General features: G+C 36.2%; 1 protein-coding gene across 2 annotated transcripts in view; it reads right to left on the reverse strand.

The window, feature by feature from the left end:
* MAN1A2 (mannosidase alpha class 1A member 2) overlaps positions 1–16,418 on the reverse strand; it is a 172,203-nt gene that overhangs the window by 106,681 nt on the left and 49,104 nt on the right. For both annotated transcript variants that reach the window (XM_033436561.2, XM_004263248.4), the window contains exons 2-3: positions 14,132–14,387; positions 5,567–5,663 (exon numbers count right to left, since the gene is read on the reverse strand). In XM_033436561.2, the coding sequence (XP_033292452.1) occupies positions 5,567–5,663; positions 14,132–14,387 (353 nt within the window). The remainder of the gene's footprint in view (positions 1–5,566; positions 5,664–14,131; positions 14,388–16,418) is intronic.

Consider the following 16,418-nt stretch of genomic DNA (forward strand, 5'->3'; position numbering starts at 1 on the left):
AAGTAAAATAAGGGTCACATGAACAGAATAACTGCAATATCTCCACAGTTGATCTCATAATCCACATGGCTAATAAGTACCTAACAAGCAGGACAAAGGGATGGTTCACACCCTAGCATGGAGGGAGCAGGATGGTGCAAGATTCATCACGCTACTCAGAAAGACACACAATTTAAAATTTATGAATTATTTCTGCAATTTTCCATTTAATATTTTCACACCAAAGTTTACTATAGGTAACTGAGTACTGCACAGGGAAAACAAAACCTTAGATAAGAGGGGACTACGGTACTCAGGTTTTAGAAAGTACCTAAAAAGTTAGATCCTACGTTTAAAATGAAGGTAGAAAATGAAAACAGTAATTAGAAAAAGTAAACAAGAGAGCAACAGCCAGCTCTACCCACCACCAGTACCTCCCATCAGGAAACTTGCACAATCCTCTTAGGCAGTCTCATCCACCAGAGGGCAGAAAGCAAAAGCAAGAAGAACTATAATCCTGCAGCCTGTGGAACAAAAACCACATTCATAGAAAGATAGACAAGATAAAAAGGCAGATGGCTATGCACCAGATGAAGAAACAAGATAAAATCCCAGAAAAACAACTAAATGAAGTGGAGATAGGCAACATTCCAGAAAAAGAATTCAGAATAATGACAGTGAAGAAAGTCCACGACCTTGGAAAAAGAATGGAGGCAAAGATCGAGAAGATGCCAGAAATGTTTAACAAAGACGCAGAAGAATTAAAGAACAAACAAACAGAGATAAACAATATAGTAACCAAAATGAAAAATACACTAGAAGGAATCAATAGCAGAATAACTAAGGCAGAAGAACGGATAGGTGACCTGGAAGACAGAATGGTGGAATTCACTACTGAGTAACAGAATAAAGAAAAAAGAATGAAAAGAAATGAAGACAGCCTAAAAGACGTCTGGGACAACACTAAATGCAACAACATTTGCATTATAGGGGTCCCAGAAGGAGAAGAGAGAGAGAAAGGACCCAAGAAAATATTTGAAGAGATTATAGTCGAAAACTTCCCGAACATGGGAAAGGAAATAGCCACCCAAGTCCAGGAAGCACAGCGAGTCCCATATAGGATAAACCCAAAGAGAAACATGCCGTGACACATAGTAACCAAACTGACAAAAATTAAAGATAATGGAAAATTATTGAAAGCAGCAAGGGAAAAAGGACAAATAACATACAAGGGAACCCCAATAAGGTCAACAGCTGATTTCTCGGCAGAAACTCTACAAGCCAGAAGGGAGTGGCAGGACATATTTAAAGTAATGAAGAGGAAGAACCTACAACCAAGATGACTCTACCCGGCAAGGATCTCATTCAGATTCGATGGAGAAATCAAAAGCTTTACAGACAAGCAAAAGCTAACTGAATTCAGCACCACCAAACCAGCTCTACAACAAATGCTAAAGGAACTTCTCTAGGCAGGAAACACAAGAGAAGGAAAGACCTACAATAACAAACCCAAAACAATTAAGAAAGTGGTGAGAGGAACATACATATCGATAATTACCCTAAACGTCAATGGATTAAATGCTCCAGCCAAAAGACACAGACTCGCTGAATGGATACAAAAACAAGACCCATATATATACTGTCTACAAGAGACCTAGGGACACATACAGACTACAAGTGAGGGGATGGAAAAAGATATTCCATGCAAATGGAAATCAAAAGAAAGCTGGAGTAGCAATACTCATATCAGATAAAATAGACTTTAAAATAAAGAATGTTACAAGAGACAAGGAAGGACACTACATAATAATCAAGGATCAATCCAAGAAGAAGATATAAGAATTATAAATATATATGCACCCAACATAGGAGCACTTCAATACCTAAGGCAACTGCTAACAGCTATAAAAGAGGAAATCGACAGTAACACAATAGTGGGGGACTTTAAAACCTCACTTACACCAATGGACACATCATCCATACAGAAAATTAATAAGGAAACACAAGCTTTAAATTACACAATAGACTAGATAGATTTAATTCATATTTATAGGACATTCCATCCAAAAACAGCAGATAACACTTTCTTCTCAAGTGCACATGGAACCTTCTCCAGGATAGATCACATCTTGGGTCACAAATCAAGGCTCAGTAAATTTAAGAAAATTCAAATCATATCAAGCATCTTTTCTGACCACAATGCTATGAGATTAGAAATCAATTACAGGGAAAAAAACATAAAAAACAAACACCTGGAGGTTAAACAATACGTTACTAAATAACCAACGGATCACTGAAGAAATCAAAGAGGAAATCAAAAAATACCTAGAGACAAATGACAATGAAAACACGATGATCCAAAACCTATGGGATGCAGCAAAAGCAGTTCTAAGACGGAAGTTTATAGCAATACAAGCCTACCTCAAGAAAGAAGAAAAATCTCAAATAAACAATCTAAGCTTATACCTAAAGGAACTAGAGAAAGAAGAACAAACAAAACCCAAAGTTAGCAGAAGGAAAGAAACCATAAAGATCAGAGCAGAAATAAATGAAACAGAAACAAAGAAAACAAGAGCAAAGATCAATAAAACTAAAAGCTGGTTCTTTGAGAAGACAAACAAAATTGATAAACCATTAGCCAGACTCATCAAGAAAAAGAGGGAGAGGACTCAAATCAATAAAATTAGAAATGAAAAAGGAGAAGTTACAACAGACAGCGCAGAAATACAAAGCATCCTAAGAGACTACTACAAGCAACTGTATGCCAATAAAATGAACAACCTGGAAGAAAAGGACAAATTCTTAGAAAGGTATAACCTTCCAAGACTGAACCAGGAAGAAATAGAAAATATGAACAGACAAATAACAAGTAATGAAATTCAAACTGTGATTAAAAATCTTCCAACAAACAAAAGTCCAGGACCACATGGCTTCACAGGTGAATTCTATCAAACATTTATAGACAAGGGAAAACCCATCCTCCTCAAACTTTTCCAAAAAATAGCAGAGGGAGGAACACTCCCAAACTCATTCTATGAGGCCACCATCACCCTGATACCAAAACCAGACAAAGATGCTAAAAAAAAAAAAGAAAATTACAGACCAATATCACTGATGAACATAGATGCAAAAATCCTCGACAAAACACTAGTAAACAGAATCCAACAACACATTAAAAGGATCATACACCATGATCAAGTGAAATTTATCCCAGGAATGCAAGGATTCTTCAATGTATGCAAATCAATCAATGTGATACACCATATTAACAAACTGAAGCGGAAAAACTATATGATCATCTCAATAGATGCAGAAAAAGCTTCTGACAAAATTCAACACCCATTTATGATAAAAACTCTCCAGAAACTGAGCATAGAGGGAACCTATCTCAACATAATAAAGGCCATGTATGACAAAACCACAGCAAATATCATTCTCAATGGTGAAAAACTGAAAGCATTTCCTCTAAGATCAGGAACAGGACAAAGATGTCCTCTCTCACCACTATTATTCAACATAGTTTTCAAAGTCCTAGCCACAGCAATCAGAGAAGAAAAAGAAATAAAAGGAATACAATTGGAAAAGAAGAAGTAAAACTGTCACTGTTTGCAGATGACATGACAAATTGGAAAAGAAGAAGCAAAACTGTCACTGTTTGCAGAGAATCCTAAGGATGCCACCAGAAAACTACTAGAGCTAATCAATGAATTTGGTAAAGTTGCAGGATACAAAATTAATGCACAGAAATCTCTTGCATTCCTATACAATAATGATGAAAAATCTGAAAGAGAAATTAAGGAAACACTCCCATTTACAATTACAACAAAAAGAATAAAATACCTAGGAGTAAACCTACCTAGGGAGACAAAAGACCTGTATGCAGAAAACTATAAGACACTGATGAAAGAAATTAAAGATGAAACAAACAGATGCAGAGATATACCATATTCTTGGATTGGAAGAATCAACATTGTGAAAATGACTACACTACCCAAAGCAATCTACAGATTCAATTCAATCCCTATCAAATTACCAATGGCATTTTTTTATAGAACTAGAACAAAAAAATCTTAAAATTTGTATGGAGACACAAAAGACCCCGAATAGCCAAAGCAGTCTTGAGGGAAGAAAACAGAGCTGGAGGAAACAGGCTTCCAGACTTCAGACTATACTACAAAGCTACAGTAATCAAGACAATATGGTACTGGCACAAAAACAGAAATATAGATCAATGGAACAGGATAGAAAGCTCAGAGATAAACCCACGCACCTATGGTCAACTAATCTATGACAAAGGAGGCAAGGATATACAATGGAGAAAAGACAGCCTTTTCAATACGTGGTGCTGGGAGAACTGGACAGCTACATGCAAAAGAATGACTTTAGAACACTCCCTAACACCATACACAAAAATAAACTCAAAATGGATTAGAGACCTGAATGTAAGACCAGACACTATAAAACTCTTAGAGGAAAACATAGGAAGAACACTCTTTGACATAAATCACAGCAAGATCTTTTTTGATCCACCTCCTAGAGTAATGGAAATAAAAACAAAAAGAAACAAATGGGACCTAATGAAACTTAAAAGCTTTTGCACAGCAAAGGAAACTACAAACAAGATGAAAAGACAACCCTCAGAATGGGAGAAAATATTTGCAAACGAATCAATGCACAAAGGATTAATCTCCAAAATATACAAACAGCTCATGCAGCTCACTATTGAAAAGACAAACAACCCAATTCAAAAATAGGCAGAAGACCTAAATAGACATTTCTCCAAAGAAGGCATACAGATGGCCAAGAAGCACATGAAAAGCTGCTCAACATCACTAATTATTAGAGAAATGCAAATCAAACCTACAATGAGGTATCACCTCACACCAGTTAAAATGGGCATCATCAGAAAATCTACAAACAACAAATGCTGGAGAGGGTGTGGAGAAAAGGGAGCCCTCTTGCACTGTTGGTGGGAATATAAATTGATACAGCCACTATGGAGAAGAGTATGGAGGTTCCTTAAAAAACTAAAAACAGAATTACCATATGACCCAGCAATCCCACTACTGGGCATATACTCAGAGAAAACCATAATTCAAAAAGACATGTGCACCCCAATGTTCATTGCAGCACTATTTACAACAGCTAGTACATGGAAGCAACCTAAATGCCCACTGACAGACGAATGGATAAAGAAGATGTGGCATATATATAGAATGGAATATTACTCGGGCATAAAAAGGAATGAAATTGGGTCATTTGTAGAGACGTGGATAGATCTAGAAACTGTCATACAGAGTGAAGTAAGTCAGAAAGAGAAAAACAAATACCGTATACTAATGCATGTATATGGAACCTAGAAAAATGGTACAGATGAACCGGTTTGCAGGGCAGCAATTGAGACACAGATGTAGAGAACAAACGTATGGACACCAAGTGGGGAAAGTGGCGGGGGCGGGGTGGTGGTGTGATGAATTGGGAGATTGGGATTGACATATATACACTGATGTGTATAAAATGGGTAACTAATGAGAACCTGCTGTATAAAAAAATAAATAAAATTAAATTTAAAAAAAAGTAAACTTACCAAATATATTAGTGGAGTGTCCTTTCCTTGCAATTGGTCTCAATTCATTATGTCCCCATCCATATATCCTGTAATTATCCCATGCATGTTTCATCATCTGAGAAAGGAAAAATTATAACCCATCAATTTATATTTTTCACAGACTGTTATCTTTATATTTCACATAATTTAGAGATTCTATTACTATATCCTTACACATTCTCCTGTATCTCCTACTTTAGTATATTATTCTATTAACACCTGTATCAGTGTGAAAACACACATAATCATGTTTACCTTAAGTCTATACAACAGAACAAAAAATGAGTTGTAATAGAAAAACTGTTTTTATTGGGGAGAAAGGTGTCTATTTGGCATTCTTTCCTTTTAGGAACTGCCAATCCTTTTGGAAACAGCTCTCCTTCCCTCACTGTGATTATGACAAAGCTGTCAAAAAGCGGCTCTGATTCCACAACCAATTAACACAGCCTAGCTAGAGTATCCATAACCTTTAGACCAAAGATCAGCAAACTCTTCCTATAAAGTAAATATTTTAGGCTTTGCAGTCCGTAAGCATGTATAGCAACTACTAAACTTGGCTATTGCAGCATAAAAGCAGCCCTAGACAATACATAAACAAATGGGCATGACTGGGTTCTAATTAAACTGTATTTTAAAAAAATAAAAGCAGCCCTAGACAATACATAAACAAATGGGCATGACTGGGTTCCAATTAAACTGTATTTTAAAAAAATAAAAGCAGCCCTAGACAATACATAAACAAATGAGCATGACTGGGTTCCAATTAAACTGTATTTTTAAAAAATAGGCAGCAATCAGAATTTGGCCAGCAGGTTGTAGTTTGCCAACCCCTGACCTACACAAAGTGATTGAGTACATGTGACTCAAGTAAAGGCAATCAAGTCCTTTCATACATATTGTTATAGACACCAGCAGACAGAGGGACTCTCATTTTGCAATCTCAAGATCTATGTAATATATAATCCTGGAGCTGATGGGGTCTCTCTCCCAACATGTAGAAACTAAATAAAAAAAGAAAACAGAAAGAGACATGCATATTATTGACAATAACATCTACAAACTTGGATTCAGCCAAACTTGAAGCTCTAGTTCAGAGCCCCTAAGCTAAAAAATATTTTTATATCAATTAGTTTGAACTGAGTTTCTTACAAGCCAGGGAGTACTAAGCTACACAACAGCAGAGTATTTAATTATATATTAGTTGAATTATGTAATAGTAGCCTGTGGTATATCAAACATAATATTCATTAAAACATTTATCAACTTGTTTTTTGCAGCCAGCATTCCTCAGACACCAAAACTAGGCAAAGACATTACAAGGGAATTAAAAACCAACATATCTCAAAAGCACAGATGCAAAACTCCTTAACAATTCCTTAACAAAAAGTGACAATATATAAAGAGGATACTAAACAATGACCAAGTGCAGTTTAACCCAGGAATATAAGTCTAATTTAACATTCAAAAACACATCACTATAATTCACCATGTTAACGGAATAAAAAGAAAAAAATCATACAATCATCTTTTTAGATGTAGAGAAAACATCTGACAAAATTCAACACCAATTCATGAAAAAAACTTTCAGTAAACCACAACTACAAGGCAACATCCTCAACTTAATTAAGGGCATCTTCAAAAAAAACCTACAGCTAACATCATACTTAATGGTAAAAGTTGAGAACAAATCAAGTACATCTATTCTCATCACTTCTTTTCAACAATGTACTGAAAGTCCTAGCCATGGCAATAATAAGAAGAAGTAATAGGCATAAAAATCAAAAAGGAGAAAGGAAAAGTACCTCTATTCACAGACGACATGACTATGTACAAGGGAAATCCTAAGCAATCTTAAAATAAAAAGCCACTAAAACTAGAAGATGACTTCAGTAAATAAGATACAAGTTCAGCAAACTAAAATAAATTATATTTCTATATGCTAGTAATGAACAGAAATGGAAATTCAAAAACAATTCCATTTATACTAGCATCAAAAAACATGAAATAGAACATGTGCAAGAACTATACACTAAGAACTACAAAACACTGCTGAGGTAAATTAAAGAAAACCTAAATAAGTGGACAGATATGCTCAGGGAATGAAAAAGTCAATACTGTTAAGAGGACAATTCTTCCCAAATCATCTACAGATTCAATGAAATCCCAATCAAAATCCCAGCAACCTTTTATTTTCACAGAAAAGCTAATTCAATAAAGTCAAAGGACTTAGAATGGCCAAAACTATTTTTAAAAGAACAAAGTTGGAGGACTTAACTGATTTCAAAACTTAACTATAAAAGTCAATCAACACAGTGTCGTACTCTCATTAAGGACAGGAATATAGATTAATGAAACAGATATGAGTCCAGAAAGAGACTCAACATCTGTTGATTTTATCAATTGATTTTGAACAAAAGTGCCAAGGTAATTCAATCAAGAAAGGATAATCTTTTCAACAAATAATTCTGGAACACTAAAAAGCCCTATGGGGAGAAAATGAAGCACAACCTTTACTTCACACAATAAACAAAAAAAATAACTCACAACAGATCACAGACTGAAATGTCAAACTAAAGCAAACACATGCCCACAAAAAGACTTGTACACAAATGTACATAGCAACTTTATTCATAATAGCCAAAAACTGGACCAAAGGTTGAACAAATGTTCAACAGGTGAATGAATAAAACAAATCATCGTATAGCCATACAATGGAATACTACGAAGAAAAAAAATTACCTTTATTGTAATATACATAGATGAATCTCAAAAACATGCTGAGCCAAAGCCCAGAAACAAAATATCACATACCTTATGAATCCATTTCACTGAAACTCTAGAAAAGACAAATCTAATCTATAATGATTAAAAGACCAGCAGTTGCCTGGGGCCAAGGAATGGGGTAGACTGAAGAGGGGCACAAATAAACCATTCTGATTATGGACCTATTCACAGCTTGATCGCCACTGTTGTTACTCAAGTATATACATCTGCCAAAACTCATCAAGCTATACTCTTAAATACATTTTATTGTACATAAATTATGTCTCAATAAAGTTGAATTTTTAAAAAATCTAATAGCCTGTCCTATCTTCCCCCACTTTCCTTTCCTTCCACTTTCCTGAGCCAATTACTTAAACTCTTTGACCTGCTTTTCTATTTACCACTGTATTTCTAAGTACATTTTTTAGTGTTATTTCTTGATTTTAAAAAAAGTTTTAGCTATTTACTATATTCCCCTATAGTTAATTTAGCTTTCGTATACACTATCAGCTCACCTCCACATAAACTTCCCCACATATATTCCCTGGCTCATATCCTTCCAATGTAGTTAACAACATGTTTTTCTTACAATTACTATATTATTTTGTTCAACTTTTGTTTTCCCTGATGTTAACTACTGGTCTGAAGTTTGGTGGGTATTTTTGTTGATGTAGTTTTAAATGTAACAATTATTAATTTACTTCCAAATTATACTTGAGTTTCAAAATTTGTCTCAATATAATTAAACACATCAGATAAACCATCAGTTCCATTTTATTCTCTGATAAATCCTTCCTGAGGCTCTCTATCCTCCTAACTCTAACCTGGACTTCCATTCTCTCAACCTGAAGCACAGCCATCATCTGATCCCCTTTTTCACAGTCCTGAGACTGACCTTCCTTTCTCTCTCTAGTGACAGATCCTGTTTCCAAAATCGTTTATCTTCCTATTTTTATGCTGAAGCATATTTTGCAGTAGCAATCTGAGAAAACATCTAAAAATATCTTTACCCTCAGATTTGATTCATAATTTGGCTGAATATATAATTCTCCCTAAGCCTTAGCTCCATTCTCTTCCACTTTCTAATATTATTGTTGAGGAATCTAATGTGCCATTATGTACAATCCAAATCTTTTGGGTGAAACTATTTTTTTCTCTGTAAACTTTTAGGATCTGTTTTTTATGCCTCTTTTTCTAAAATTTCAGTAGGAGCCTTTGAATTGTTTCTTTGACTTCTTCCCCTCTATTTTCCCTGTTCTTTTTCCAAAACTCCTAATTAATCACTTGTTAGATGTTCCAGATTGATCTTACCATTTTTCTTGTTTTCTTAATCTTTTGTCCTTCCAAGAGATTTGCTCAATTTTATCTTCCAACTCTCCTACTGAATTTTTTAATGTATCAATATCTTTAATTTCCAAGAACTCTTCCTTATTCTGTAAATGTTCCTTTTTATAACTTATTCTCATGTCATGAATTTAATTTTTTGGCATCCTAAAGATATTCTTTTTTGATATATGTATTCTGCTCCCTGTATGGTTTCTGTATCCTCTAAATTCCTTTCTTCCATTTGTCTCATGTGAGAAACTTTCCTTACATGGCTGGTGATCCGTGGTTTGCTCTTCACATATGAGTGAAGCACTTACAAGACAATCAAAGGCTGTCAGTGAAGAGGCAAGACTTATTGACTGAGCCTCATCTTAGGGAGCTCAGATGAAACCCAGGGGTGTTTCGCTGAGAAACAGACTAGGTCTTTCCTCTTGGGCCAGTCAAGTCTCTCCAGACAGAAGTCCTTCATTTTCCTGCTAATTGAAAATACACCTGGCTGCCAGAATTCAAAGAGTTGAGCAGGATAAAGTTGTCTCAATATTCAGAATCCATTTTTCACTTAATTCCCTCCATCCCCACTACTCGCTTCACTTTTTTTTTTTTAAACATCTTTATTGGAGTATAATTGCTTTACAATGGTGTGTTAGTTTCTGCTTTATAACAAAGTGAATCAGTTATACATATACATATGTCCCCATATCTCTTCCCTCTTGCGTCTCCCTCCCACCCTCCCTATCCCACCCCTCTAGGTGGTCATAAAGCACCGAGCTGATCTCCCTGTGCTATGCGGCTGCTTCCCACTAGCTACCTATATGTATATATGTCCATGCCACTCTCTCACTTTGTCCCAGCTTACCCTTCCCCTTCCCTGTAACCTCAAGTCCATTCTCTAGTAGGTCTGTGTCTTTACTCCCGTCTTGCCTCTAGGCTCTTCATGACCACTTTTGTTGTTGTTGTTGTTAGATTCCATATATATGTGTTAGCATACGGTATTTGTTTTTCTCTTTCTGACTTACTTCACTTTGTATGTCAGATTCTAGGTCCATCCACCTCACTACAAATAACTCAATTTCGTTTTTCTTTTTATGGCCGCTTCACTTTTTAGAATGACCTCTGCCCTTTCCCCTCAGCCATACTTGGTATTCCCAAAGTCTAGATCTTCCCTAATTCATCCATCCAAAAGTAAACTTTTGGTCTTCTTTTGGGGAAGGGAGGACAGCAACTAGGATGCTTAGGCTAGAGAACTAGGGATCTAAGGGTTAAGAGCTCCTTTAAAAACTTTCAAATAATCCTTTTCCAGCTCTATTTTATACCCCTGCCTTCAGAGGTAAATGGTGTTTCTAATTCTTGATACTTTCAGATATTCTGCAGGTATTCACATCACCTTGCCTCTTCCCCTGCAGGCTTAGATCCCAACTTTCTCTGCTTACTAAGTCAGTTACCATAATGTTTAACAGGAGCCTACACAGGGATTCTTAATATGTTTTATGTTAATTTACAAGAACCCTGGATAATATTGTATGCTCTGTAGGATTCACTTAGCAGGTCTGGGTTGTCCAAACACTGCACATCCTCAAAAAAGGTCTGGCCTGCACCAGGCTCCTGGAAAATAACCTCTAAAGCTTTATTATCCTGCCTGTTAAGAGTATCTTTGTTTCCCTGAAGTCTTGGGCCATGTCAGATAGTTTATGCTAAAACGTGATTTACAGTGGGGACCTTGAACCACACGGTATCAGCATGACCTCTGGAGGGGCTGAAGAACTAAGATTAGCCAACCCTACATAATGAACTCTTGATAAACAATCTGGACACCAAGGCTGGGGTGAACTTCCCTGGCTGGCAATACATTGTGCACATTGCCACAAATCATTTCTGGAAGAATTAAGCGCTGTCCGTATCATTCCACTGGGAGAGGACAACTAGGAGTTTGTACCTGGTCTCTACTGGACTTCGTCCTATGTGCCTTTTCTACTGATTTTAATCTGTACATTTTCAGCTGAATACACCAAAACCATGAATGCAACAGTTTTGCTAAGTTCTGTGAGTACTCCCAGTGAATCACTGACCTGTGGGTGGTCTTGGGTCCTCTCAACACACACTGTTACCTATCTGAATTATTATGTACATCAGACAGTATTTCAATAAATTCTAATGACATCTAAAAAAAAGGGTCAGGCATCTGAAAAGAAATGTATCAAAGTCCTCAACATTGTCCAAAGAAAGTGCCTCAAGCAGCCTGAGTATAAAACACAGAATCCAAAGGTGAGGTAAAATCAGAGGACATATTTTATACCAATTCATAAGGCCACACTTAAAATACCTGCAAATCTTCCATATTCATTACTAGAATATATCCAAATAGATATCTATTTGAACTAAACTTATTGTCTTATTTTATGATGAACAATAGATTTGAAATATTGTTGATGCTATTACACTCTAACGAAGTCTTTTTCTTCATAAGCAGTACAACTACAAACTCCACCCAGAATTAGGAGTTCTAATTAACAAAGTTCTACTAAAATATTCACCAGATTTCCTCTCCCTCTGGTACTCTCTTTATCTCCAAATAACTCCTAGAATAACAAATTGACAGACTTCTGAGACCAAAAGAAATTTCAAAAAAGTTGAAATCAATCCTTCCCTACTCTTCAATCCATTGAGACTCTTTGGAAGGATGTGTTCTTAATCTGCAGTATAGTTAAGTGGTATCACAACGGGTTCCTTGAAAGATGGCAGACATAATGCTAACTCTTCAGAAACATGTTTATGAGAAGATTTACATAATATCTAGCTGAGTTCCGAGTAACTAAACACTTAAGAAATTTCTTATTAAATGATAAATTGTTATGGATATACTCTACATTATTTATAAAATACTGAACATCAAAAGATCTCTGAACACAGGGTGAGTAATGTAACTATCCAAACAACATTATATCAAAAATTTTAAGTATTCTATAATTATAATCGATATTAAGAGAGTTTTAGCTCTTACTGCCAACTTGCAAACTGAACTACAATTTTGACCTCAAAACAAACAAGATCAAAGTATGACACCATAGATGGTACAAATACAGATAGATATTGGCTTGGGTGGCCAAAAGATTCATTCAGTTTTTTCTGTAAGATGGCTCTAGTAGCGCTTAGTTGTCTTTAACTTCATTCCAAACAATTTTATTAGATCGTATTGTGACAGACCTCATATCAGTGTGCATTAAAAAAAAAAACCAAAACTGGTGAATTTTCGTGCAGCCATTTTAATATTGAAGATGGAAGAAATAAAGCAACATTTGGGGCATATCATGCTTTATTATTTCAAGAAAAGTAAAAACGCAACTGAAACGCAAAAAAAGATTTGTGCAGTGTATGGAGAAGGTGCTGTGACTGATCAAACATGTCCAAAGTGGTTTGTGAAGTTTCATGGAGATTTCTCGCTGAATGATGCTCCATGGTCAGGTAGACCATTTGAAGTTAATGGCAATCAAATCGAGACACTGAGAACAATCAATGTTATACCACACAGGAGACAGCCGACATACTCAAAATACCCAAATCAGGCACTGAAAATCATTTGCACCAGCTTGGTCATGTTCATCACTTTGATGTCTGGGTTCCACATAAGTTAAGCAAAAATAAAACTTCTTGACCATATTTCCGCATAGTAATTCTCTACTTAAACATAATGAAAATGTTCTGTTTTGAAAACTAATTGTGATGGGCGATGAAAAGTGGATACTGTACAGTAACGTGGAATGGAAGAGATCACGGGACAAGCAAAATGAACCACCACCAACCACACCAAAGGCCGGGCTTCATCCAAAGAATGTGATGTTGTGTATATGGTGGGGTTCGAAGAGAGTCCTCTATTATGAGCTCCCTCCAGAAAACCAAACGATTAATTCCAACAAGTACTGCTCCCAATTTGACCAACTGAAAGCAGCACTCGACGAAAAGCATCCAGAATTAGTCAACAGAAAATGCATAGTCTTCAATCAGGATAACCCAAGACCACATGCTTCTTTGATGACCAGGCAAAAACTGTTACAGCTTGGCTGGGAAGTTCTGATTGATCCGCCGTATTCACCAGACATTGCACCTTCCGATTTCCATGTATTTAACTCTACACAATTCTCTTAATGGAAAAAATTTCAATTCCCCGTAAGACTGTAAAAGGCACCTAGAACAGTTCTTTGCTCAAAAAGATAAAAAGCTTTGGGAAGATGGAATTATGAAGTTGCCTGAAAAATGGCAGAAGGTAGTGGAATAAAATGGTGAATACATTGTCCAATAAAGCTCTTGGTGAAAATGAAAAATGTGTCTTTTTTTTTTTTACTTAAAAACCAAAGGAACCTTTGGCCAGCCCGATAGATAGATAGATAGATAGATAGATAGATAGATAGACAGACATATCCATATCCATAACACCCCGTATCACAAATCTCAGCTTATTACCTCTTTAATTTTTTCCCTTTTCTCTCTTAGGTCATTATCTTCTGGGTCTCCACCATGTGTTCCTATAAGGTTTGGTATAGGAACTGCTGGCAGTGGCTTTTTCTCTTTTGTCTTCATTTCTTGGACTACCTTATTCTTCTCTGTCTGTATTTCTGCTCGGATTTCCTCTCTTGACTTTTTTAATTTTTCTTTTGCTTCTTCCAGGGCCTTCTCATGATCAGCTCGAATTTTATTTCTCAAACGTTCTTCTTCTTCCCTATAAGAAGAGGAGAAAAATAAACATAAAACTTAAAGTTTCCTCCACCAAACCCTGATAGTTGTTTTCTGCTCCTGCCATTAATAAGAATGATCCATGGGCTTCCCTGGTGGCGCAGTGGTTGGGGGTCTGCCTGCCGATGCAGGGAACACGGGTTCGTGCCCCGGTCCGGGAGGATCCCACATGCCGCGGAGCGGCTGGGCCCGTGAGCCATGGCCGCTAGGCCTGCGCGTCCGGAGCCCGTGCTCCGCAACGGGAGAGGCCGCAGCAGTGAGAGGTCCGTGTACCACCAAAAAAAAAAAAAAAGAATGATCCGTGAGAGAGACTTGGATCTACCTGCCTGAAGAAGAGGATAAATATATCTTAGTATGAGAAAGAAAATGAGCTCTAGATGCTGAAGAGCAACCACCTCACACAGTGGAGAAAAAGGGAACCTAGAAAGTTACAATTGAAGGACCAAGTAAAAACAGAAAATAGCAATCAATAACTTATTAGTAGACACATGAGGAAAAAAAAGAGAGAGAGAGAGAGAAAAGAGAGACCAGTGAAAAACTAGATGGGGGAGACAAAATAAAAAATAGAAGTAAGTATCAAGAGGGGACCAAATAATAAACAACAAGGTCCTACAGTATAGCACAGGGAACTATATTCAATATCCTATAATAAACCGTAATGGAAAACAATATGAAGAATATATATAAGTGAATCACTTTGCTGTAAACCAGAAACTAACACAACATTGTAAATCAACTACACTTCAATTAAAAATAAAGCTTAAGTAAATAAATAAATAAGAGCATTTCATAAACTGATGTGAAGAGGGGACAAAATATAAACATAGGGTCAAAGAGAGAGAAGCAGGAAAGATAAGAGGATGGGAAATTTTTTATTTGTTAAATATACATCATACACTTCTAAACTTTTGGAAATTCCATCGATCTTACAACACAATGTTCCAACTGATGTGAGCATGACCACTTAAAATTCTCTTGAGCCCTTGTTAAAAATACAGATTCCAATTTAGCAGGTCTGTATGAGACCCATGAATTTGTATTATTAAGAGCTCCTTTGATGATTCTGGTGTGCATACAGGTTTGGAAACCACTACTGCAGTAGATACCTACTGGGTTTCTACCCAGCGCTGAATCTTTTCTCCACCTCCCCCCCAATCCACGTGAATGAATACAGGAGTGGTAGTTACTATTTTCCAAATCATCCAGTGATGACTACTCTAAGGGGGTCACCAAAGTTACCTCTCTAGAAAATGAATTCAAACTCTGGACTTAACAACATTGCTGGTGAGATTGTAAAACAGTACAGCTACTTTGGAAAAGTTTAGCAGTTTCTTTAAAAACTAAATGTAACTATCACAGAATCCTGCAATTGCCCTGGACATTTATCCCAGAGAAATTAAGGCTTATGTTCACACAAAAACCTATACATAAGCCAGTTACAAAAAGACAAATACTATATGATTCCAATTATATGAGATTCTTAGGGTAGTCAAAATTATGGAGACAGAAAGTAGAATGGTGGTTGCAAGAGGCTGGGGTAAAAGAAAAAGTAGGAAGTTATTGTTTAATGGGTGCAGAGTTTCAGTTTAGCAAGATGAAAAGAGTTCTGGAGATGGATAGTGGTGACGGTTGCACAGCAATATAAATGTATTTAATACCATTGCACTGTACAAGTAAAAATAGTTAAGATGGTAAATTTTATGTTATGCATATTTTACCACAATTTCAAAAATTGGGGGGGGGAATCCTATACAAAAATGTTTATAGCAGCTTCACTCATAACAGGCAAAAACTGGAAGCAACCCTTATGTCTTTCAGCAAGTAAATGGTTAAGTAAACCACTGTTTATACTGTGGTATAGCCACACTATGGGAATACTACTCAGCAATAAAAAGAAACTATTTGTAAACACAACTTGAATGCATTTCAAAGATATTATGTCAGTGAAAGGAGAGAGTCTCAAAAGTTACATTTTACTTGACATTCTCAAAAAGACAAAAATAGAAGGATGATGACT

This window comes from Orcinus orca, chromosome 1 (assembly GCF_937001465.1).
Source record: "Orcinus orca chromosome 1, mOrcOrc1.1, whole genome shotgun sequence".
NCBI classification, from domain to species: Eukaryota; Metazoa; Chordata; class Mammalia; order Artiodactyla; family Delphinidae; genus Orcinus; species Orcinus orca.